Source organism: Danio rerio, chromosome 9, assembly GCF_052040795.2.
Source record: "Danio rerio strain M-AB ecotype USA chromosome 9, GRCz13ab, whole genome shotgun sequence".
Classification (NCBI taxonomy): Eukaryota; Metazoa; Chordata; class Actinopteri; order Cypriniformes; family Danionidae; genus Danio; species Danio rerio.
In genome coordinates this window covers 37,089,649-37,115,570 of record NC_141029.1, presented here as the reverse complement: position 1 = coordinate 37,115,570, position 25,922 = coordinate 37,089,649, and the positions used below count along the sequence as shown (strand labels likewise).

The 25,922-nt window shown below is 33.9% G+C and overlaps 1 protein-coding gene across 6 annotated transcripts in view; it reads left to right on the top strand.

The window, feature by feature from the left end:
• ncam2b (neural cell adhesion molecule 2b) overlaps window positions 1-25,922 on the top strand; it is a 392,880-nt gene that overhangs the window by 331,553 nt on the left and 35,405 nt on the right. For all 6 annotated transcript variants that reach the window (XM_087265877.1, XM_087265878.1, XM_087265879.2 and 3 more), the window contains 5 exon segments: window positions 1,069-1,165; window positions 8,120-8,293; window positions 12,366-12,485; window positions 12,596-12,717; window positions 20,497-20,671. In XM_087265877.1, the coding sequence (XP_087122003.1) occupies window positions 1,069-1,165; window positions 8,120-8,293; window positions 12,366-12,485; window positions 12,596-12,717; window positions 20,497-20,671 (688 nt within the window).

Below are 25,922 nucleotides of genomic sequence, written 5' to 3'. Positions count from 1 at the left end.
AAAGTAACTTTCCTTAATACTGGTTGTGGGTATTTTTTAGTTTCCTTGAGCATGTATGTATCTGTTGTTTCTGCTTTATTCAGAAGTTTGTTGTTCTTTTTGTGAGAACTGTGAACTGTGAAAGTGCCCCTGTTTGGTAGTGACACCTGATGGACAATCAAAGTGTTGCAAAAAATACATATGCAAATAATCTGGCTTTGCACATACAGTACAGTATTGTGATGAAATTCATCTCACTGTTCACACTTACGTGTAAAAAAAAAAAAATAATAATTAATTTTATTAATTAATTTTAATAAATATTAATTAATTTTAATAAATTATAATGCCAACTTTGTTTAATATCAAATATACAGAAACAATATACTACTAAATGGTATCACTTTACAATATGGTTTCAACTTCCATTTGCTAACATAGTTACCCTCGATTATTGCAGCTAACCTGATACTTCTATAGTGTTCATTAGTTAGGTTTATAATTTCAACAATGAATGCATTAGTATATACATTTTAATGGAAATGAGCTGAGATAAACTGTTTAGTAACCAACATTAGCTAAATGAATAAATGTTGTAAAACTGTTTTGCTCTTTGAAAGTTAATGCATTAAGTAGTGTTAACTAAACAACATTATTTCTAAGTGTTAGCAATAGAAATGTATAAAAATGCCAACTAGTAAAATATTTTTTTGTGCAACAACAACAACAAAAAATATTCAGTGTATTAATTACTGCTGATCATGCAGTTTATGATAGTATACATTTCTTTTGAGTCTTTTTAAAATTGTATTATTTTGTATGATGAGCAGTTTCTAATACATTCAGAGCGATAGAATATTATTGCAGATTATTTGTACAAGCAGAGTTGTCTTTCTTAGGTAGCCTCATTGATAGAGAGAACTCTGACAAGACTCAATGACGTTTCACTTCTCTGGAAACAAAAAGTTTACCACATATTATCTGTGTCATATGAGTACAGAACATCAAAACAACATTAATATATGTCAACAAATATTTAAAATGACACACATGTGAAAAAATTATTGTATGAATGCTCATGGTTCTCAGGTTACTCCGATGTCAGACAGAGATTTTGGCCGTTACAACTGCACAGCCAGAAACAACATCGGGATGCGCTTCCAGGAGTTCATCCTAGCACAGGCAGGTGCGTGTTCACCATGGGTTCAGCTCATCCATCTCGCTGATGCGTGTCTGTTGGTACAATTGCTGTGTGACAATAATGAATGTAGGTGTGTTGTAGAGGTGAAGTGTGTTATTACAGTTCCAGTTTTAGAAACAGTCATATACCAAATGGAGGGAAATAACTAGGTATAAAAAATAGGTCAAAAGCCCGTATTTTAAATTCTGCTTTTTGTGGTCAATGCCTGTACTATTGACACAATGAATATGAAATCCTATATACTATATGTACTAGACTGTTTTAATTATGACGCTTTTAATACCACAAGTACTAAAGTTTCTGTAGTTTGGCCCAATTTCTGTAGTTTTTATACAATGTAAAACATGCCAAAAGCAACTTAACATGGATAGCAAAAAAATTGCCTAGTTACTTTTCTTAAGTGCCTATTCGTACTTTTCTCCAACCCTGTAAAGGTAATCTGAAAAAAAACCTGAGCATTGTTAACACTGCATAATATGAAACTGAAATTAATATATCTAACACCTAACAGCATGTCCTAATGAAACGTGATACTGCGACACATGATAAAAGGTACGTGTTGTATTTCTGAAACATTAAAGCATGTGCAACGACATGAAAAAACTATGATAATGGTAATTAGGTATTGTATGTGTTATTGCTAAATGAGTTTAATGTGTGTATATTCTCAAAAAAGTCAAATATGTTTTGCATTTGATATAGAGAGTTGGTGTTAATGCACCAATGTGAACCTGATGTTTATTGTTCAGCAATAACAATGGATGAAATCTATATCAATAATTGAATCAAATCAAGAATCAGAACTAAATCTTGTGTACCAGAACATACTCAGCACTACTTTTTTTGTGTGTTTTTGTGTGTTTTTAGGACAAGATATATGTATATAAGTCTGTCTGTGAGTCTAAAACTAAAGTTAATGAACCAAATTAAAATCAGTTCAAAGATAGCAGGAAATTATATGATCATTCGTGTAATAAGAACCTCACAAGGCTGGCAAGAAACATCATTTCGAACCCAAGTTATTTGTTCATCATGAATTTATACCATTGAAGTCTAAGTGTTGATTTAGAATCCCAAGTTTTAATAAAATGACATTTAAAAAGTCATTTGTACATCAGGCTGTCTTGGAGCTGAATAAGGCCTGTGTAAAATGAATTTTTTATTTATTATTTTTTTTTTTTTTGATGAATTGTTTTATTGAATGTCTTTGTTTCTTTGTAATGAAATTTTATCATGCTGTTATGCAAAAAAAAAAATCAGATGCAAATCTGACAATAAAGTATTGTATCATATTAATAGTGGAAAAAAGATATTCATTAGCATTCCCATTCATGTTAAGTGCAGTTGTTTGACCATCTGAAGTGACAAATAGCTTATATTTTGAACCCTTTAAAAAGAAATGGCAAAACTAGTTTTGAATAGCCGTTGTTCAAGAAACACAGTTGTTTGTACCCCGATGTTGTCATTCATATGCTTACCAGTCAAAGCTTGACCTCTTTTATTCTGATGTCAATTTTTAGCTCAACCAATGGCATTAATTGATGGGCAGGACAATCTGTTTGGCCAAATAAAGGCACATGAGCTTTTGATTATTTCAATTCCTCCAGATGTCGCTGAAATGACACACCTCACCTTTAAGGCTTGAATGAATTTAAGGTGCATTAAAAAGTTCCTACCAGTCTTGCTCTTGTCAAAGCCTGTCCATGTTCATGTAATCACCTCAGAACATAATAATAATTTTTCTACAAGGCAAAATGCCATGACAGCGCCGCAAATAAACATGTTTGCTTTCAGAAACAACCTGTTTCCAGTGCTTTGAAAGGCTTATGCCAGAAGCTTTTTCAAATATACTGCAGATCACTCTGACAAAGCGTTGTGTTCACTGTTAAACTGTTTGTGTCATGAATGTGTAACCAAATGAAAACATGTGCAGTATATATGAGTATGAGCTTGTTGTCATCTCTCTTTCTAGCTGACAGGCAAAAGTGGATTCTGTCACCACTTTTTTTCTGTCCATTTTGCCTTTTTCTCTCAAGTGTTTCTTTCTATCCCACTGTCTCCTTCACTGGCACATCCTCTCCATGATTCACTATAACACACACACACACACACACACACACGCACATCTTATTTGTTTTTCTCTGTCTTACTGCTACCTCTCCTTGTTTTCGGTACTATTTCTCTCTCCATCAGCAGTCACGGATCTCCCATTATCAGATGGTTGTTATTCAGAGCAGTGTTTTGTGTTTTCTGGTTTGGCAGGGCAAAAAAAAGCATGAGGGATGGCAAAGGAGATCTGAACTCTGCCGTGCCACTGACAATGCATGCATGAAAGATTTAAGCAGAGTACAACATGTTTTCATGCCAGTTTGTCTATAACATTGTTTGTGTTATCTGGGGAATATGAGATATAATAAGTGCTTCTGTTTTGTTTAAGCCTGCATGTAATCTGAACATGACTAAACGCAGGTCACAAAGCCGTTATTTAGTAAATATATGATGTGTGAGCAAAGATTATTTTGGTAAACTAGGAATAAAACTATGATATAAAATAAGTTATTTATAATTAATAAATGATTTAAACTAAACTGGCAAAATTCAATGAAAAACAAACCGAAATAAAATAATAATTATCTAAAACTAATACTTTATTAATTCATTTTCTTTTTGGCTTGGTCCCTTTATTAATCTGGTGTCGCCACAGCGGAATGAACCCCCTAAAATGAATAATAGTTTTCATAATTTGTTAGCACTCATTGTATAATATCTGAATTATAGCTCATTATAACTGATATCTGAAATTAGGATTAGGTTTAGACTTTGCGCCTGTAAATTGTTTTTATTTTATTTTAGTCATGCATGTTGCTTTTTTGCAGTAGGTCAATAACAGATATATTGCATACAATATAATACATATTAAGATATATCCATTTTGAGGGAGTTTCGTAAATAATTGTATTCTACAGCAACCGTCACTAAGGATCTTACCACCCAGACCCATATCAATCCATAAAAAGTCTCGCATCACAGGTCTGGTTTGCACCAGAGTTAATGCAAGTTTTGCTAACACTAAACTTTTCTCTGGTTGACACTGGATGTGTTAACTTTGCTAAACTACAATTAATAAATCTAAATCTAAATATATATAAAATAAATAGAAATGTGTTCACAAAATAAATATGAAACTAAAGCTAAGAAAACTGTTTATGAAACAAAATTAAACTAAATTGAAATGAACAAAACATTTAAAAAAAAATGCAAGGTCCCACTTTATTTTGATGGTCCATTTGTTGAATTTAAGTTACATTGCATCTACATGCCAACTTATTCTTATTAGATTATAAGTAGGCTGTCAGGTTGGGGTTAGGGTTAGTGTAAGTTAACATGAACTTGCAAAGTTTCTTAAATGTCTGTTGAAGGAGCATTATCAACTGATATTAAGCAGACAGTCTACTAATATGCAAATGGACCATCAAAAGAAAAGTGTTACCAAATGCAAAACTATAATTACCTTGGTGTAAACTTCATTTATCAAGTAATTTCCAAAAAGTTTTCAAGTTTTCATCGACCAAAAGATACAGAGCTGCACAAAAACAACAACAACAAAAAAAACACTGACATTGCAATAGTTTTTCTGACACTTATATAGCCATAATGAAAACAAATACAATAGATGAGAGGATGAGTAGCCCTGTTTAGAAATTATTTATTATTTTAGTATAATGTGTGTGTTCTAGGGGAGTTTAGCGGAGTAGAGAGTATTGACAGGAATGCGTGGGGAGAGGAAAGAGAGAAAGGGTCAGCATAGGACTTCGAGGTGGGAATCGAATGTGTCGACCCACTAAATACTACGCCATTGGCGCTGATATTTTTTATTTATATTTAATAATAACTAGAAAAAAAATCTTTGTATTAACTAATGCAGTATACATATTTTGTATGTATTTATAATGAACTTAATACAGTAAAAGCGATCTTATTTATAACACAATGACTAGTTAACCTGCACCTGATTTTGCTTTGATTTGCTCGCAAATGTCTTCTGCATTGTTCGTCTGTCGAGTGAGTTTTAACATTTTCACAAAGTATTTATTCACGTATTGACAATTAACATTTAAATGAAACATTTAATTTCAGTTGGCTTTTTTTGTAGCTCAGCAATAAAACAAAAAAAGATTATTTTAAGATAGAAATGACTCTGTTAAAATCATTCGCCCTAATGCTGCCCATCATTTGTACTCCTTTCTCAGATGGGATTTTGGGCCAAATTAAAGGTTACTACGGGACAACTTTGGCCTACAGGCCCAAGTTTGGACATCTCTGCATTAAATAAACAGTGCTTTCATTCATTCATTTATTTTCTTTTTGGCTTAATCCCTTTAATAATCTGGGGTCATCACAGCGGAATGAACTGCCAACTTATCCAGCACGTTTTTACGCAGCGGATGCCCTTCCAGCCGCAACCCATCTCTGGGAAAAACTGCACGGTCTTCACTGTATGAATTTAAAACAATTCCTCTCTGTTAAAAAGCCACAAATGTAGTCAAAGCTTTAAACTTTCTAGGAATGTTTAATGTTTACAAGCTTAAATACATGTGCAAATGATAAACATTATCTTTAGAATATAATGGTTCAGCATTGCAATTAATCCACATGCATTCTGAACTGTGGTGCCTTTTCTGCTGTTATCGCTACTTGACATTGTACTTTCTGCAATGCGACTTGCTGATGCACAGTGTGGTGTCAATGCTTATAGCATATGATACATTTTACCAGTAGGAATGCAGCGCTCTGTTTCACACATATGATCATAATTAAACCCACTGTGTTCAAGGATTCAAGCTTGTCCCCGACAGTCATCTGAAAATATGAGAAAAAGATTTAAATATATAACTTTGAGGAGCACTCAGCACTTTGCATTGTATCAAGCTGTTCAACCGATTAAACGTAAGTTTGAATATCGCTGTATCAACAGTTTTGATTTAACTCCACAAAACAGAGGAACACAACTGAGTGAATAAGCTCTGGAGCTCTGAGAAATAGTGCTTGATTTATTTTTTAAAAAAAATTATTATACAGGACTTGATTGGTGGGTTTGTTTTTATTGATGCTGCCCAAAGATTAATTACTATTAATTGCATCTAAAGTAAAAGTTTTTAAAAGTTCATTCTTTATACATAAATACACACATGCATGCATATTTAGATATTAAATAAGTGTATGATACACATTTTATAGAAATTTAAATATCTACAGTATGTGGCAAAGTTTTGTTTAGTTTTGTATTTATGTATGTGTTTGTATCATGCACATATATATTGTCAAAAACTTTTATTTTGGATGCGATTAATCTTAATAATCTGTAATTATTAATAATATTATGATTACTGAATGGAATCATGTTATCCACTAGCGTCTTTTAAGATGACTGTTTAAAAGCATGTTATCATGATTTTACCATGACTTTTAGCCAGACTTTTTTTTAATTAATAGAGTTTGACACTACTGCTTGTATTAAAATCCGCAAAAAAAAGAAATTAGTATATTATTTTGAAGAGGCAAAATTTAAGAGAATTATATTTTTTATTATAAAATTTTAAATAAAATAAAATAAATAAAAATAAAGGGTGGCGCAGTGGGTAGCGTTGTCGCCGCACAGCATGAAGGTCACTGGTTCGAGCCTCGGCTGTGTAAAAAGAAAAGAAAAGAAAAGAAAATCAGATCAGAAAAAAAAAAATCAGAAAAAAATAAAATGGGAATCACCAGAACTAAAATAAATATTTAATATGTAATTTACAGTTAATAAATAATAAAAACTAAACAAAACTGACAAAAGTCACTGAAAAACAGACTTATATAAAAATAGTTATCTAAAATCATAAGCACTCATTTTGTCTGTTAGAAAATCAAACAGAAATCAAGCACTTCAGTCAAGTGAATAATTGTATGCAAATACTTATACTTATGATTATACAATTAAATTATTACTATTCAAAAATAAAATAAAATAAAATAAAATAAAATAAAATAAAAATTCTGAGAATCACCAAAATGAAAATTATCCAAATTGTATTTCATTCCAGAGTTAACATATACCAAAATGGAGCCAGCTGTGGTAAGGTTTTAGTGACTAATGACTGCTGAAAATATTTCCAAACAAAGATGCAGTTCAGTGATTCATTCATAATTACATTAAATTGCTTTAAAGAGTCATCTTACTCTTAATACAAGTCAGTTCATCTGTAAATTCTCTGTTTTATCAGCACCGTATTTTGTTTCGTACATGTTTTCTATACTTCTTTTCTTTCTGGATGAAGACACTTTTTAATTGGACATGTGAATGGCTGACAAACACATGCTAATACTTAATGTTGATCCCTGTTTAAAGAATAGGTTAATCACAGTAACTTGTTTTGTTTTGGCCTAATCCTGTTTGTATGTTTTAATTTGGATTTCTCAGCCTTCATAAAATAATAAGATACACAGGGCTTCATTTAGGGGTGAATTCAGGTCAATTGGGACACTTTTTACCACTAAGATTAGCAAGAAAAATTGACCTGAATCCACACTACTGTATTTTATCCCAAATATGGACAAACCCAAAATCTTTTCAGATTAATTGCTTAAATCGTATTTAAGTAATTGTTGGCTTTAACCACATTAAGCAAGGTCAGGATTAATAACCAAGCATTTTCTAATCATTAACGATGGAGTAAAGTCTAGTCATTTTTTATCTGAGTGTTTTTGTGTCTATAAAAGACTTGCACTGGGAGATCCTGGCTTGTAAGACCCTGAAAAGCAGCTCTATAACTCTGTTTTCTAGCCCACAGAAAGACACACAACCAGTTCCTTTGATAGTCTCAGAAAGTGTGGCCTCGGCACATAAATGGAGTTGTTTGTTAGTCTCTCTTCCCCTGACCCATAATTTCTCTGTCACAGATGTTCCCTCAAACCCTTACTCTGTTCGGCTGAGCTCTGTGGCTCAGCGCGTGGCCACAGTTACCTTCACCAAGCCAGACTCTCATGGCGGCGTCCCCATCAGTCACTACCTGGTCAAATACAAAGACATCAGCTCACAGGACTGGAAGGATGTCAAATCGCTGGGGACGCAGAGTAAGTACAAAGGTTATCTGCTGCTACACTGAAATAAAAAAATATTAATTGAATTTAATACATTATTTAAAGGTAAGTAGTTGCAAACAATTTATATGAGCTGAATTTAAGCAAACAAATTAAATTTAATAATGCTCTGCCTTATTTGTATTTAAATTCTGCCTATCTAAATTGTTTACAACTACCTTTAAAACTAATTTCAGTGAAGGTTTTATCAATATTCACTCATACAGTTTTATTATTCACTCATACAGACTTTTCTGGAAAATTGCTGGTAATCAATCAATGATAAAGGGATCATGTGTGAACAGGCCATTTTTGAAAATAACTGTGTGAACGCAGAAAGAAAATTGTTGAAAAGAGCAATGTAAACGTCTGCTCCAGCCAATCTGTTTATGAAAATATACTTTTCCAGACACATTTAGCTACTAGATAACGTTTCTATGTTCATTATTAATGCCAACTGTGTGAAAGGGGCTAATGTCTACGTTTAAACTATCAAACAAATTATATCTAAAACTATACCAAACACTTACACTTTACTATCTTTCTGTTTGAAAGAAAAGCATTTATTCAGCAAAGAGTTGTTGTTGTTTTTTTCGTTATCAAAACTTACATTAAACACATAATGAAATGTTATTTCGCATACATGCTGTTCTTTTAGTTTCCTATATGTAAAATGATCCTGCAGCAACTAACATCAACAATTATAATCCTTTCCTTGAGATTGGAGTAATGATGCTTTACAGTTTTTGCCATTAGATTAAATTCAGCTTTAGCACTTTATTTATGATCAAATAAATGAATCTTCAGTGAGTATAAAAGAGTCAAAATATCTTACAAAGGCCATACTTATGTTAAGCTGAATTGAGTGTTGATTTTAAGATTTACCAATTTCATTCAAATCAGTGAATGATTACCTGAAGACTCTCTCTGCCTGGGTCGTTTCAATCAGTGAGTCACTTCCTGGAGACTCTGGCTGTTTCTCGATATGTGTTCTTCAGTGGTCTTGCGTCCTTGTGTTCTCGTGTAATGTCATCAGCTGCCAAAGTTCAGTTCCAATACTCAAGACCGCATGTACGGAGGACGCGTGAAACTTCCTGGATGTGTTTTTGATATCGAGGATGCAACGATGCAGACTTGAGCACTGCTCTCAACACAGCATTTTATATAGGTTTATTATTCAACTTCAAAGATATAACTTATATACCTCAGGACTTTCCCTAAATGAAATGGTGAATATAAACATTACAATGAACATCCTAATAAAGGAATAAACACATTAAGGGTGTTTGTTTGCCGAAATTCATATTAAAATCAGTTTTATTTATATTGTGCAACATATATGTATAATGTTTATATGCATAGTATATATTTTGAAAAGGGGAAAACAATAAATCATTGTATGAATGCTTTAATGTTTAAATCATTTTTTTATAAAAAATGCGTGAAGGTCATGCGACCATCAGGAAGACCGCAGCATCTCATTTCTTACTGGATGCGTTCTCTGTTCTTGTGGTCTCCCGAGTCATTCTTCCATGAACACTGGCAAAACCGGTCTTCACAAAAACACAAGTCCGTTCCCTGGATTCTTTGAATTGAGAAACAGCCTCTCTCGGGCTGGATCGTTTGAATCAGTGAATCACTACCTGGAGAATCTTTCTGACTGGATCATTTGAATTAGTGTATCACTACCTGGAGACTCTTTCTGACTGGATCATTTGAACCAGTAAATCACAACCTGGAGACTCTCTGGCTAGATCATTTGAATCACTGAATCACTACCTGAAGATTCTCTCTGGCTGGATTATTTGAATCACTGAATCACTACCTGAAGATTCTCTCTGACTGGATTATGTGAATCAGTGAATAATTACCTAAAGATTCTCTCTGACTGGATTATTTGAATCAGCAAATCACTACCTGAAGACTCTCTCTGACTGGATCGTTTCAATCATTGAATTACTACCTTAAGATTCTTTCTGAATGGATCATTTGAATCGGTGAATCATTGCATGGGCACTTTCTCAAAATGGATTACTTGAATCAGTTAATCTTTATCTGAAGATTAATTTTTACTAAATAATTTCAACAAGCAAATCATTACAGGAGACTTTCTCTGACTGGATAATTTAAATCAGTGAATTACTACCTAGAGACTCTCTCTGACTGGATGTTTTGAACCAGCAGCTCACTGGATGGAGGCTTGCTCTGAATGGATTACTTGAATCAGTGAATCTTTAACTGAAGATTAAATTTTACTGAATCATTTAAACCAGTGACCCATTACTGGATATTCTATCTGACTGGATAATTTGAATTATTAAAAACCGATATAATTAGATCAACAGATTTAACAGGTTAATGTGAACAATCATCTAAATTATAAATCTGAAACTGCTAGATTTCTCTAGTTTAAAATAACAGAACCACACACAATGTAGTAGAAAACAAGATATTATGCTTTGGAATGTAAAGTTTTTGCAAATTAAATGACTCCACCAAGTACAGTACATGTGGTTAAGAACATTAGTGATATAATAAAACAAAATAAACTGAATGAATGGCCGTTATCAGTGGTTATCGGCTGATATATGGGCCAATAGAGGCCTTTTGAGCCTACCAGCAGGTTGCTATCATCCATTTGCATGAATAATCAACTATAGATCACATACGGCTGCAGGCGGAAGTTAACAAGAATTATTTATATTATTCATTAAATGTCCCATTAATTGTATTTTATTAACGTCTACCGCTACCCCAACCCTGAACCCAACTGTCACAGTAATGTAAAAACAAAGCTGGATCTGGAGCCTTCTTTATTAGTATAGCCAATTAACCTTGTGGATGGATGATAACAGCCTTCTGAACCTACTAGTAGGTACAGAAGGCCCCTACTGGCCCAAATCTATCAGCTGATAACTAATGATAACCCCCATTTAATTGAGTCATAACATTCGTAGGGGGTGGTACAGCTCATAATTTTACTCACAATTTTTATTTTTTCATCTTGACTTCAACTTGAACCTTCAGGTATCAGTCTCACTACGTTCACAAACACAAAAGAACAGGCCAAACTTTAACTCAGAGTCCGACTTCAAGGAGCAAAACAGAAATGTGAGAAAAGCTATGGGACATATAACTCTAGTCCAAACTTACAGATCTTAAACTGATTTTTTTTTCACCCACAAGACTCGGACAGTTATATTTAAACTCTGAGCTAATATTTAGGTAAAATCCTGAAAAGGCCTGTTTTCCAAGAGCATTTCTGAAGTCATGTACATGATTTAGCAGACCATATATTGGGACTTGAGCATGTTCATTACAATCAGTTCTTTTAGTTCATTCATCATTTGACTTAGAGAATAGTTAACTAAAGACTCGCTCTGACCAGACCACTTGAATAAGCCAGAATTTACGTAATTTTCCCTTAAAAACAAATATTTTGCACTGATGTTGGAAAAAAGTACAGTAATGAAGTCAAACATTTCACAGCAGCCCTCACTGTACATATTTGTAGTCAATTTCAGAGCTCCAGCAGGTATACTGTAGCAGAAAAATGTAAGTTTATATTGATTTTTATCAGCTTGACTTCAGCATAAACCTTCAGGCATCAGTCTCTCTACACTTACACACACACACACACACACACACAAACACAAACACACACAAACACACACACACACACACACACACACACACACACACACACACACACACACACACACACTAAATATATTAAAACTAATAGAACAGCCAAAACTTTTACTCCATACTGACATCAGGGAGCAAAACAGAAGAGTGAGAAAAGCTATGGGAGATAAAACTCCAGTCCAACCTGAACTTACCGAGCTTAAATTGATTGTTCTTTATCCAAAACATCCAAATAGCTAAAAATGGATTCAGAAAATAATCAGATAAGCAACTTCAAGGACTTTGAGCCAATCAACATAATCCTGAAAAGGCCAGGAGCATGATTGGATAAAGCATTCATTTGAAATTATTACATGATTTAAGAGATCACTTCAGGACTCAATTTCTTTCTCTCTCTTTTCCTCCTTCTGTTCTGCAGCTATTGTGTTGCTTACCAACCTTGAGCCCAACACGACCTACGAGGTGAGAGTATCCGCGGTGAATGGGAAAGGTCAAGGAGAGTTCAGCCACACAGAGAGCTTTCAAACCCTGCCCATACGTGAGTGCTTTCCACTTTGACCCGTAAATAGCGTAGGCTTCGGAAAACAAGTATGTTGAGATAATGGATAAATATGAATATAAATGTTGTTTGGTCATTTTTTTGTTCAGGAGAGCCAAGTCCCCCATCGGTTCAGGGTCAGAGAGGGGTTGGAAAGGCATATCGGTTGGGTCTGGTCAAGCAGGATGACGGAGGAATGCCCATACTGGAGTACATCGTCAAATATAAAACAGTAAGAGAGCTTCTGTTAAAGTCACTTTTGATGTAGAGGAGTTTTGTAAAGGAAATGTTGAGGCTTCATCAAGTCTCTATAGCTATTTTTCCATACAAAAATGCAAATTACTTGATGCGCAAATCTGGATTATCGCATACAGTACTAGATGTAAAGCAGTGTTTCAATCCAACGAGTCAAAGCAAACAAAATCGTCACTTCCTGATTAACTGGCACCAAATTTCAACTGTAAAAACTGAATTTGCTGCAGTAGGAGAAGCTGCACGAATCTTTTCTTCATTTTATAAATGACTTGTGCCTAAGAAAGGCAATCCTGACACGCAGTGAACATGTGGTAGCGTATGAAGGCATGAGACACGGAGCACAGACGCTCTTGATTCTAGAGGTAATTAATAATAGAATAACACTAATACTGAAATGGTTCATGTTTTTTAGAATGACCAAAACAATATTTCAGATGTTTTGCAGTGTGCTCAGCCTGCTGGTTTATTCATTCACACACAATTTTATCATCACACGATCTCTTATAACTTTTTTAATGCACATACTGGAATTTGTTCAGTAAAAATGTTTCCATTGCAGTTTATGCATATATTTTCTCATTGAATAAAAAGTTTGTCTTAGATATGCACATACATTTTATATGTGCATTTTCAAAGTTTGTGCGCATCTTGACGTTTCCATCAACTGTTTTTATGCGCATATTAAAAAGTTGCATAAAAAGAGGTGGATGGAAACGTAGCTAGTGACATTTACAAACAGTAACACTAATTTTTTTAATTGTCTTGATTTTATTTTATTGAATTTTAGTTTAATTGGTTCCATTTGGAAGTCCTATGTTTTAATTAGATTGCTTTTAACTAAAACCTTGCTGTAACTGATCAGCAGTTTCTCGTTAATGAGGGGATGTGAGGCAAAAATCCAAACAATTTTTCTGAACTTCTGAAAAATCCCTCTAAAAATATTGTTGTCTATTTTTTTAAACAAGGCAAGTTTATAATTTATATAGCACATTTCATTCACAATGGTAATTCTAAATGTTTTATATCAACATAAATAAAAGAGACAAGTATAAGAGAATAAAAACAACAAAATATTTTTTTAAAGATATAAAAAAAAACTATTAAAATGTGTAACAATATGAAATTTTGAAATTATGAAAAAGAATGAAAAAGAAAAGTAAGACATAATAGTGTGATCTGTTGGACATAGCACAGTTCTCTTTCAGTAAAAGCACAACTAAACAGATGTGTTTTCAGTCTTGATTTGAACGTGCCTAATGTTGGAGCACATCCGATCATTTCTGCGAGCTGATTCCAGAAGTGGGGAGCGTAGTTGCTGAGGTCGTATTCACCCTGCTTTGACTGAACTCTTGGATTTTTTAGTTTATTTGATCCTAATGATCAATGTGGTCTGTTTGTGTTCAGTGAGTATATCTGAAATGTATTGTGGTCTTAGGCCATTTAGTGATTTATGGACAAGTAATATTACTTTAAAATCTATCCTGAATGTAACTGGGAAAATAGGGGACCTGCACTCGCTTGTTTCTTTGACAATGTTTCTGGATTGCCTGCATGCATCTGTTTACCTGTGTTGACCTTTGCTTACCTGACCTCGCTAAAAAACTTTATTTGGATCCACACCCCTGTTGTAAGTGTCACATCCCCATTACAGAAGACTCAACAACAACTGTGTGTTAGTGTGCTGTATTTATAGTGCATTAATCAGTCTAAAAGCAGCTTCAGCTGTGAGTTTCTAATCAATGGTGACTTGGAGCAGGAGAGTGTGTGTGTTGCATGACTGGGTGTTGTAGTCCAACATGGCGGCTTTGTAGTTCATGTGAATGTGAGTTTGTTTATTAGCGATCTCTGGTTGCAGATCGCTGATGATCGTGACAGTATTAATTATGCAGCATTGTAACCAGGCCCGGATTGTCTAATCGGGAGGACCGGGAGAATTCCCGGTGGGCCGGTCCGTTTTTTGGCCGGGAGGGCCGGTGTCCCTAGCTCCAAAATCTGTTGCTCTCAGCAGTCACACTTTTTAATTTATTATTTATTTTTACTTGACCACAGTCTTCTTATTGATTATATTTACCGCAGCTCTGCTCTTTTTATCTATTTTCTCGCAGCCTGGTTAATGATGATATAACTCAGACGAGCCACCTTTTAATGCATAGCTGTTGTGGTCCAGTGATTAGCACGTTAGGTTATGACACTGCGGACTCGGGTTTGATCTTCGTTTGAGTAGTTTTTTTTTTTTTTCTTCATTTTTATTGTTAAGACATAATACTGTTAGGGTTGTTGAACATTTGAAGTTCTAAAGCAGCTGTTTTCTCAAAAAAAGACGTGATCGTGTAATTAGAAACTGAATTGTAAATGTCCTTATTTTAATATAGTCAGTCTTGAACTAAGGTGGGCCGGTCTGAGGCTTGAAACTCCAGGGCTAAAAAGAAGTCCCACTTCGGCCCTGATTGTAACAGTTAAATAACTGAAAACCAAAATGTCACCACTATTATAGAAAGAACCAGCTGTTAAATTGATCCGCAGATAACCAAGGCATTACACTGCCCCCCTATACAAACCAAATCCAGCGTGATGTTTTGTGAAACATGGACAAACTAATTTTGTTGTGAGAACATAATAAATGAACATTATCTCTTTGCAAATATACCAGTTTATTCATTAATGGGCTGCTGTTGTTTTTTCTCAAGATTCTTGTTAGGTTGTGTCCAGCAGACCAACTTTTTTTTAGGAATTGTAATTTACTCTGTCATTAACTAGCTGGAGAATAGCAGCGGAGAACGAGGTCCTGTGGTTTTGTTGTTTGTAAGTGTAAATTGTGATATTGAGCTGGAATATAGAGAGCGTTATTCCAGTAAACACGTAGAGTCGAGTGGGCGATGGTTTCAGTAATGAGCAGTGGAAATACATCTCTTTGTTTGAGCTCATTCCTCTTGTTTATGCACCAGCACGAACTGCAGCATGCTTTAAAAACATGCGGAACTAATTCTTGCACAAGATATTCTGCTGTTTTTAGGCTCTCTACTCTCAGGCACTAAATTATAATGGTGCATCAGGTGTGACCATATTAAAGTGTTGTGTGGAGATGTTGGGTTGAAGAGATAAATCTCGGTGAGGGGGACTAGATTTGTAATGTTCATATAGAATGACCTGAAATAACACTGTGGGAATCAGTCAACTTTCCTTTGAGGAACAAAAATATGATTCTAAAGAAAATAGAAGTCAAAGTAAGCCCAGACTATGTTGGAAAAATGGCGTGAAGCTAAATTTGGTAAATTGTTTTCACAGATTCACTTTTTTGTTGTTGTTTTTTAGGACATAAGGCTAATAATGACTTTTAAAAAGATGTTTAGTAGTTTATTATTAGGATTTAATAATAAATTGTTATACATCTTTTTAAAAAATTGATTATTCATAGATGAAACAATTATTCATAGATGAAATTTATTCAGTTTTTCTTTTACTCCCTAAAAAGGATGAAATCTTCTTGCTAATAGTGTAAATATTAGGTATGAGTATATATTAGGTTGCCATTTATTATTAATTCAACCATTTTGGTGCATTTTTGTAGTACATTTATTTGTTTTATTTTATTTTCATCTTATTATGTGCATTTTAACTTAGTTCTGAAAATTTAAATGTTATTACTTTAAGAGATACATGTTAATGTTGACTGTTCAATGTTAGAGTTAAATGTTTGTATTCAAAGGTATATGGAAAACAGAGTTTACTTATTATTTTGCTTGTTTTGACCATGTCAATGGGGTTTGAGGCCCAATGTGTTTTTAACATTTTTCATTTTGCCCTCATGTGGCAGTTGCATAAAGCAGCAGTCATTCTATTCTAATCTCAAACTGTATGATTAATAATTGTATATATGCAGTATATACACAAAGTGTTTTGACTAAGTGCATAGGAAAAAAATATGTAAGGCAAACGGTCATCAAATACGTTACGAATACTGCAATTTGTCATTATTTGTCAATATAGTCATTGTACTAGGGCTAATCATTAATAAATAAGTTATACTTTTAAACATAATTAATCATAATCCCAATTACACTCGTCAAAATTCAAATTACACAGACATACTGGATAAGTATAAGAATTAACATTAAAAAAAACATTACCATTAAAAAATACAGAAAATCTTATCTCATTCTAGGAGTTGAGCAGCAATGATCATGTCCGCAACTCATTGCATTTAGACTTGTAGTCATGGTCAAAACGATCCGCTGCAGTTCAAACCGAGCATCAAAATGGGGAGAAAGATGATTTAAGTAACTTTGAATGTGGCATAGTTGGATGGAGTATTTCAGAAACTGCTGATCTACTGGGATTTTCATGCACAACCATCTCTAGGATTTACAGAGAATGGATTGAAAAAATATCCAGTGAGCTCCAGTTTTGTTTGGGCAAATGCCTTGTTGATGCCAGAGGTCAGACGACAATGGCCAGACTGGTTCGAGGTGATAGAAAGGCAACAGTAACTCAAAAACCCACTCGTTACAACCGAGGTATGAAGAAGAGCATCTCTAAATGCACAACACAACTTTGAGGCGAATGGGCTACAGCAGCAGAAGACTACATTGAGGGCCACTGCTGTCAGCTAAGAACAAGAAAATGAGGCCAATAAATCTGCAGCAACTGTGTGATGCTATCATGTCAATATGGACCAAAATCTCTGAGGAATATTTCCAGTACCATGTTGAATCTATGCCATGAAGGATTAAGGCAGTTCTGAAGGCAAAAGGGGTCCAACCCGATATTAGTAAGTGTACTAATAAAGTGGCCGGTGAGTGTATACTAACAATAACTGTGTGAGTAGTAAATTATTACAAGACAAAAAAATGTATTTGCCCACACTGGTTTCGACCTAACCTGGTTCAGTCTTTTACATCACCTACATACACAAGTCTGGTTATATATATATATATATATATATATATATATATATATATATATATATATATATATATATATATATATATATATATATATATATATATATATATAAATATATATATATATATATATATATATATATATATATATATATATATATATATATATATATATTTACAGTTGAAGTCAGAATTATTAGCCCCCCTTTGATTTAGATTTTTTCTTTTTTAAATATTTTCCAAATGATGTTTAACAAAACAAGGGAATTTTTCACAGTATGTCTGTTTTAGTTCAGCTAGAATAAAAGCAGTTTTTATTTTTGAAACAACATTTTAAGGTAAATTATTAGCCCTTTAAGCTTTTTTTTTCGGACAGTCTACAGGGCAAACTATTATGTTTAGAATTTTTTTTTTTAAATCTCCGTTAAACAGAAATTGTAGAAAAAATAAGGGGCTAATAATATACTGTAATACTGTATGTTTGTATGGATGTATGTATGTATGTATGTATGTATGTATTTATGTATGTATATATATATATATATATATATATATATATATATATATATATATATATATATATATATATATATATATATATGCACACACACACACAATTATAACTTTTAGTATATAAATGTTAGTAATTATTATTATACCATACCAGAAAAAATAGATCATTTACTACAACCAACATTATCATAAGCCTATATAAGTTTGAACTGATATTGCACAAAAACTCTTTGAACTGACATATTATTAGAAGTATGAATTTGACTTAGCATCACCTAACTTGTTGCTTTATCTTGATTTCTTTTCATCATATATTTAACAGATTTCCATCCAGTCAATCACAGACAATGTGGGGGGAGAAAATTATGAATATGTGTGAGTCAAAAACTAAAAAAGCCTTGTATACTGCACTTTTGTTCTGTGTATGTCAACAAGCAGTAGTTTCTGCAGGTTGTGAAAGGTTATCAAAGTATGTCCACACATTCACCTCTGCTTTCTTTCCCTCTTTCTCTATCTCACTTTCCTACATTCCCTCTGTTTGTTTTTCCCCTCATGGGCCTCAGCATTTCCTCATTTGCTTCATCTCTGTCTGTCTGGGTCTGTTTGGTGATGCCTCGCTTCCTCCTCGACCTTAATAGGGTCCGCTGGCATCTTTTCCTTCCCTTTTATTTGCGCTCTTTCCTTTTTTATCTCTCTCTTTCTCATTTGCTGTGTCTCTGATCGCCTGTGCATGTGGAGGTGAGAACAGGGGAAATGGAGATGTCACAGCCAGGGGAGACAGCAAGCCTGAGGACTGTCAACATGTGAAAGGCACATTCAACCATTTAGCCTTTAAAGAGCTGAGGCGTTTTGAAAATGTCAAAATACAAAAGCATTGAGTTTTTGAAGGCAGCATGTGTGGGCTTGGTTTCAGAATTTTAGCCGGCAGAACACACGCATAATATTACACTTACACTCGTGCTCAAATGCTCTGCAGGCAGGAACACAAAGAGATTAATGGATGCGTCTGAGTGTTTCTGCTGTCTGTATGTGGAAAAGTTTGAGAATTACAGAAAAAAAAATGTCTTCTGTTGCTGAGAAGGAAGGGTCAGATGACCTCTTATTCTTCATTTATATAGTTTCCTTTTTCTGTTGAACACAAAAGAGGAAAATTGTAACCATTGACTTCATAGTTAAAAAATAAATACTTTTTAAGAAGTCAATAGTCCCTAAATTAGCCAGGGGTCGCCATAGTTTGCATTCACACACATACATTACAGCTAATTTAGCTGATTCAGTTCACCTCTACCCCATGTCTTTGGACTGTGGGGAAAACCGCCAACATGAGGAAAACATGAAATGCACAGAAATCCTCACAGAAATGTCAACCGACTCAGCCGGAGCTCAAACCAGCTACCTGTGAGCAGATCGTGTTACCTACTGCGCTACCGTGACACCCTAAAAACAATCATTCAATGAATGAATGAATGAATGGATGAATAAATAAATAAATAAATAAATAATACCACCTGACCTTAGAAAAAATACGAAATACTGTGGGAGGCCGTACTGATATGTTTTTCTCATCAGGCGACCTGCTTTAAATCACATAAAGAAATTGGACCCCTCAGCTATTTCAGAAGAGTAAAACGTTTTCATGTTTTTTATTTATTTCTTTATTTATTTTTTTTATTATCATTTATTTATGTCTTTTTTTCTATTTTTTCTTCCCATATATACAAGAGTAACATATGTTTTGCTTAATATTATTATTTATTTGTATTTTATCTTAATATTATTTATATATTTTTATAGAACCTAAATGTATGTGTGACAGGTTTTGTTTGTTGTGTAAAAAATAGAAAAAGTGAAACGCTATTTGTACTGTATGTTTCATATCTAATATGTTCAATAAAAATACTTTCAAAAAACAACATGATAATAATAATAATAATAATAATCGAAACTTTGTTTTTCAACCAGCAGGATTTTTTAACCATTTGACAGCAATTTTATATATGCTTACTAGCCTGAAGTAAAGATCATATAGATCCATTATGCTGAATGACACTACAACATTATATCACTCTATAACTATGACATATGCTTTCCATAGCCATAAAATTGTCTTTGTAAATTAAATTTCATGCTGACACCAAAATGAAATGTCTTATCATCAAAGTCAGAGTAAAAATCAACATTCACACACCTGTGTTGTGGCAACAAGTTGTAACATTTATGTATCCAAGATCAATGAAAACTAATTGTTCAAACTAGTCATATTTGCCCTAAAGCCAATTGCACCATCATGTGTATATCCACGTGCGTGTTTTAAAAAAGATTTGTGTTTGTTTTTTTTCCAGGATAAGGAGGAGCAATGGATGACAAAACTTGTTCCAGGTGTGAATGATTTCGTTCTGCTTCAGCCACTCCAGTGGAATACACAGTATGAGGTGGAAATCACTGCACGCAACGTCAAAGGCCTTTCTGAACCCACCGTTGTGAAGTTCTCCATGCCTCAGAAACCTGATATCACAGGTACACGCACTTCCACAACACATGCACTTCACATGACAGATTAAGTCCGATTACCTGCAGCACTTCATCACCCACTCACAATATCTATAGCTGAAATTATATGTCTCCTATTATAATTACACGCTCTGCCACAGTTCAGCACACTTGCCAAGCCGCCCACGCTTGAAAACTCAGATTCCCAATCAAACATGCGGGGTAACCCACTGTAACCATTTCTGTATCCTAATCAAGTGCGAGTTGTCTGAAGCATTGTCTCCTCTAGGAAAAAAAAGAATGAGAAAGAATTTATCGCTACATAAATGTCCAGTCGTTAATTCTTGCGTATGCTTGTGATTGGTTGTGAATAATACTTTTATAAGAAGCCTTTTAATATTTGAGTTACTAGTTCCCGATAGAAAATATACTTTTCCCAATCCCCCAAGCTCTGCTGGATAGTGAAGTTGATAGCTGAGGCAGGTGATCAAACAGACAGAAAAACACAGGAAGCGCAGATTGACAGAAGAGATTTGTGTTCCCATCAGTAACACAACGCTGCTTTTTCTAATGCTATTTAAACGGAGAGCAATGTCGGGGTAAACACATATTAAAGATGACGTTTGATTGCTTTAAAATCTCTGCTTTGTATGCTTTTCTCTGTTGTCGGTTTCAAATAAAACTCAAGGTATTGTCATTTAATACACTGTAAACAGAAAAGCACAAGATTTTACACCTGATTGGGAGATGGATTTCAAAAACACATTTAACAGACAAGTGCAACGGTGTTTTTTTCTCTGGCAAAGGATTCCAATTGGAATATATTGTGCTTACAGTACATGATATTATGATGTGTTTTTAGACAGTTGATATATCAAAGTTTTGTATCAACGTGGGTTTTAACTAAAAACCCTTCTTTCTAGTTATGCCTACCTTAATATACATTAAACATTATATTTAATTAGAGCTGCACACTTCTGAATAAACAAAGAATCATGATGGCTGGTTTTGTTTGTTTGTTTGTTTGTTTGTTTGTTTGTTCGTTCGTTCGTTCGTTCGTTCGTTCGTTCGTTCGTTCGTTCGTTCGTTTGTTTGTTTGTTTGTTTGTTTGTTTGTTTGTTTGTTTGTTTGTTTGTTTGTTTGTCTGCACTGTAAAAACTACTTGGTTCCTCACAACGGATTTGTGTTGGGACAACATGAAGGAATTGAATTAACTTGTAAGTTAAGTGAATCAAACATAAAACAATTAAGTTGTCCCTAAAAACCTAAAGAATTGTGTTGTTTATGCTCTTTTTAAATAAGTAGTTTGAACAAGCAGAAAATTTAATTGTTTGTTTGTTTGTTTGTTTGTTTGTTTGTTTGTTTGTTTGTTTGTTTGTTTGTTTGTTTGTTTGTTTGTTCGTTCCTTCGTTCGTTCATTTGTTTGTTCGTTCATTTATATGTATAAAGAGTGTTCACAGTTCTCCCATGATTCTGAATAAATCGCTTAAAAAATAACAAATATTTTATTAGAAGTTTAAGTATCTTATTACATGTTTATTAAAACTAAATTTGTTGTTTTTATCTATATTTTTATCTTAAACTATTATGTAATTTTATGATTTTTAAAGGTTTGAAGTGAGGGTAAATCATGATAGTTTAGACTTAAGATCGCCTGGGGGAATTGAGATCTTACAGCTCTAAATTAAATTCTTATATGAACAGTGAATTATTGCAACATAAAAAAAAATCTGTTTTTTTTTTTCTTCTTTTCTGAAAATTCTATTTTTTTTAACTATTTATCAATCAAAACATAATTAATTCATGAAAAACACAAGTGTATACATTTTTAAATATATTAATATTGAATATATGGTCCAACCTGTGTTGTTCTCTGATCCTAAATCTCAACGCTGAGCCTGCAAGTGTTTGTATTAGGATTGTGTTTGTCAGCTCAATCCATGCTAGACTAGTCATATCCATAAACAGAAAGAATCTTCTGCTAAAATCATATGTTGCAACTTAAATCTTTCTGTTTTGAAATCTTTCGATATTTTCTTTTTTACATTATATGTAGGTATGCCTCGGTATAAGATTTTGATGGTATGATAACATTGGATAAAAATATCACAGTTTTACTGTTTTATGGTATTATGATTATTGCTTTAAAATAAGTTCTTTTTCTCCATTGAACATATTATATTTTAGTTTAAGAATATTTTGGCTTTTGTTATTTTAAACATGCCAGGATAAACAATTTAAATAAATCACTGACTCTCTTCATTAGTTTCAAAAACATGGATATATTTATTTTCTTTGTATGTAAAGTAAAGCCACTGCACTTTTCAGGTCTATAGCATGCTTGTATGTTGGCATAGATATATACATTAGATGTCGCCTACCCTGTTGTTGTCTATTGGAAGGAATGCGTCAATAGAGCCGCCATTTTGAAACAGGGTAGCGCTCCTTTGAAATGAATGCGGGACCAAGTTACAGTGGAGGACTGTGACCATTCAAAGCCAGAGATATCCATGTACACATATATCTATGATCGGGAGTTTTTCTGGATGTTAGTATGCAATTTTTTTTTTCAATTACGAAAATTAAAATTTTACATCACTTTTCTACATTGATGGATCAGTGATCGCACTGGCATTCCTGACAAAAAGCTTGTGTTTGTCTGTACAGAAATGTACTATCCACCCTCCCTGTTAAATTTGATCTAATCCGTGCCCAGAAACACACCTCCTCCACTGCTTTCACTTCTCATACTGACGGGGGGAACGGTTCGTTTGTAAATGAATCTCCGTTATGAATGACTCGTTCACTAGCCTACAACCTCACAACCTCAGCATCTCGTTATCATATTTCTCTTGCATTGTTTGCTGATTTTATTTAACAAAACTAGCATAAGTAGAGTGTTTAGTGCGAGTTGCAGCTACTTTGCCTTATGGTGAATGCAATAAGTGACTGTAATATCATCAATAACGTTACCTGTTTAGCGCAAAAGTTCAGAACATACAAAAACGTAAAAAACTTAATCTTACCTATGAAATGTTTTGCCTTTGTGCTTTGTTTTCTTTGTTTGCTCGTTACTACACCCATAGACAACGCTAAAGTCCCGCATCTTCACGTAAAAACACTGTCTTGACTAGTGCGGTTGAATCACATTTGTCCTAAGAGCACTGTACCAATGTGGCGGCGCTATTGACGCATGCTCAGGGTCCCAATGCGATATCTAGTGTACATATCTATGGTATGTTGGTGTATAAGTGACTTGTTTTTCAAACAATTTTTGAATCGTGGACTGACCAGAAGCTTTTGATTTAGAGGTTTTATTGCTGTAGACTAAAAATCAACAGACACATAGGAACGGTATAAGAAACCAGTTATTGTTTCCATTTTTTCGATTACTGTCGATCCTGGGATTTTGTTATTTTGTTGACAGATGTTTGGAGAACAGGATAAATATGTAATGGTATCGATGTAGCTGTTTTGTTCTGAGCGTGTGGGGTCCCAGGTTCATAACTGCTCTAATAACAAGGTTTGTTTTAATGAACCAAGCTAAATTGCACCTGTACGTGAGTGGATTTAAATTAGGGCATGCAAATGAACACAATAAACACAAAAGTGTAGCTGCAAGCTGTTTCATAAAGTGACCTCCTAAAAACATAATGTAAATGCTGCTAGCATAGATGGGTGAAAGATAGACAGACGGACAGACAGACCAACCGACCGACCGACCGATCGATTGATCGCTCAATTGTTAAATAGACAGACAGACAGACAGACCGTTTGATCGATCAATTGTTAAATAGACAGACAGACAGACAGACAGACAAACAGATTGGATGGATGGATGGATGGATGGATGGATGGATGGATGGATGGATGGATGGATGGATGGATGGAAAAAAAATTTGTTGTAAAAATGTTGCCTTTCATTAACCAAACAAAGTATTATATTAGAAGAAATGTTTTATTCTTCTGATAGCTTCAGTTACAGATTATACTAGATTTTGTTTTTCTACAATGCATGTAAACTACCTGATGTCAAAATGACATCTAATTGACATCTAAAATTTAAAATCTGTAATCTGATTTGCATTTTTGACATGTTTAATGTCATTTTGACATTAAGGTGTCCACTGCGTAGACAGTGGATGGATTGATTTTGTAATGCAATGACTACATGTTCAGGGCTTCCCACACATGATGATAATAATAATAACTGTGGAACCAACATCACAACTTGCTATAAACTTTTTTATACACATATACACATATTTAACAACACACTTTACATACCAATTTGCACAAAACAGCTGCACATATAATGTTGTATATAGTAATATACATACACCTGTCAATTTGGATATTTCCTTTAACTACCATTTTTTAAATATATTTAATATCTGTTTTTTGTCCTGTCTCTGCAATGCTGTTGCACTGTAGAAGCTCACAACATATGACAACATACCTGGCAATAAAGCTCATTCTAATTCTGATTCTGTAAAATAAATTAAACTATTGTTAAAATTAAATTAAGTTTAGTTTGTTGCATATAGTTAACTATTGTGATGTATATGTGTTGTGGGTAAATGGTGTTTCAATCCGGCTACCACCACAAGTATATTTTAAATCTATGGGAAGCCCTGATGTTTGCAACAAAAACAAGTCGATCATTATTTTATTTATTTATTTTTTTTGTCCGTCTAGTAAAGGATAAACAAAATGTCTGAAAAAGGACTATCTCAAATAATGCCATGATATTGACAGATGATATTTAAATTTTGTCTGCACATGTCCAATTATATGTGAAATATTCCTAGAAGCAATGCCAGTGTATACATAGCTTTACATTTGTGTGTGTGCGCATATGTGTGTGTGTGTTGACAGCACTGCTCCTCAGCAGCTTGAATTTACCTTGTTAATTCGATGTCATTTGTATATTCTCTCCCAACTCCTCCTCATCCTCTCCCTTTCCTCTCTCCCTCTCCGCCTGCACCCCTTCATCCCTACTGGCCCACGCTCTTATTTATAATTCTATTGTGCTTCGTCTCGTTGTTTCACTCTAAACAATCCTGCTCTCCAATTCCCACCTAATGAATTATGCAACGCATTCTGGGCCACATCGCAAATCGCTGGGCTTTTTGTTTTGCAATGAACTGCCACTAAACTTGCTTTTCTGTGTCTCTCTAAACACCCCGCGATCCTTTCAATCAAACAAACCCTTTCAACGGACATTGGTTTGGACTGCTCATATTCATGTCACAATTATCCCCTGTTTATTTACTGA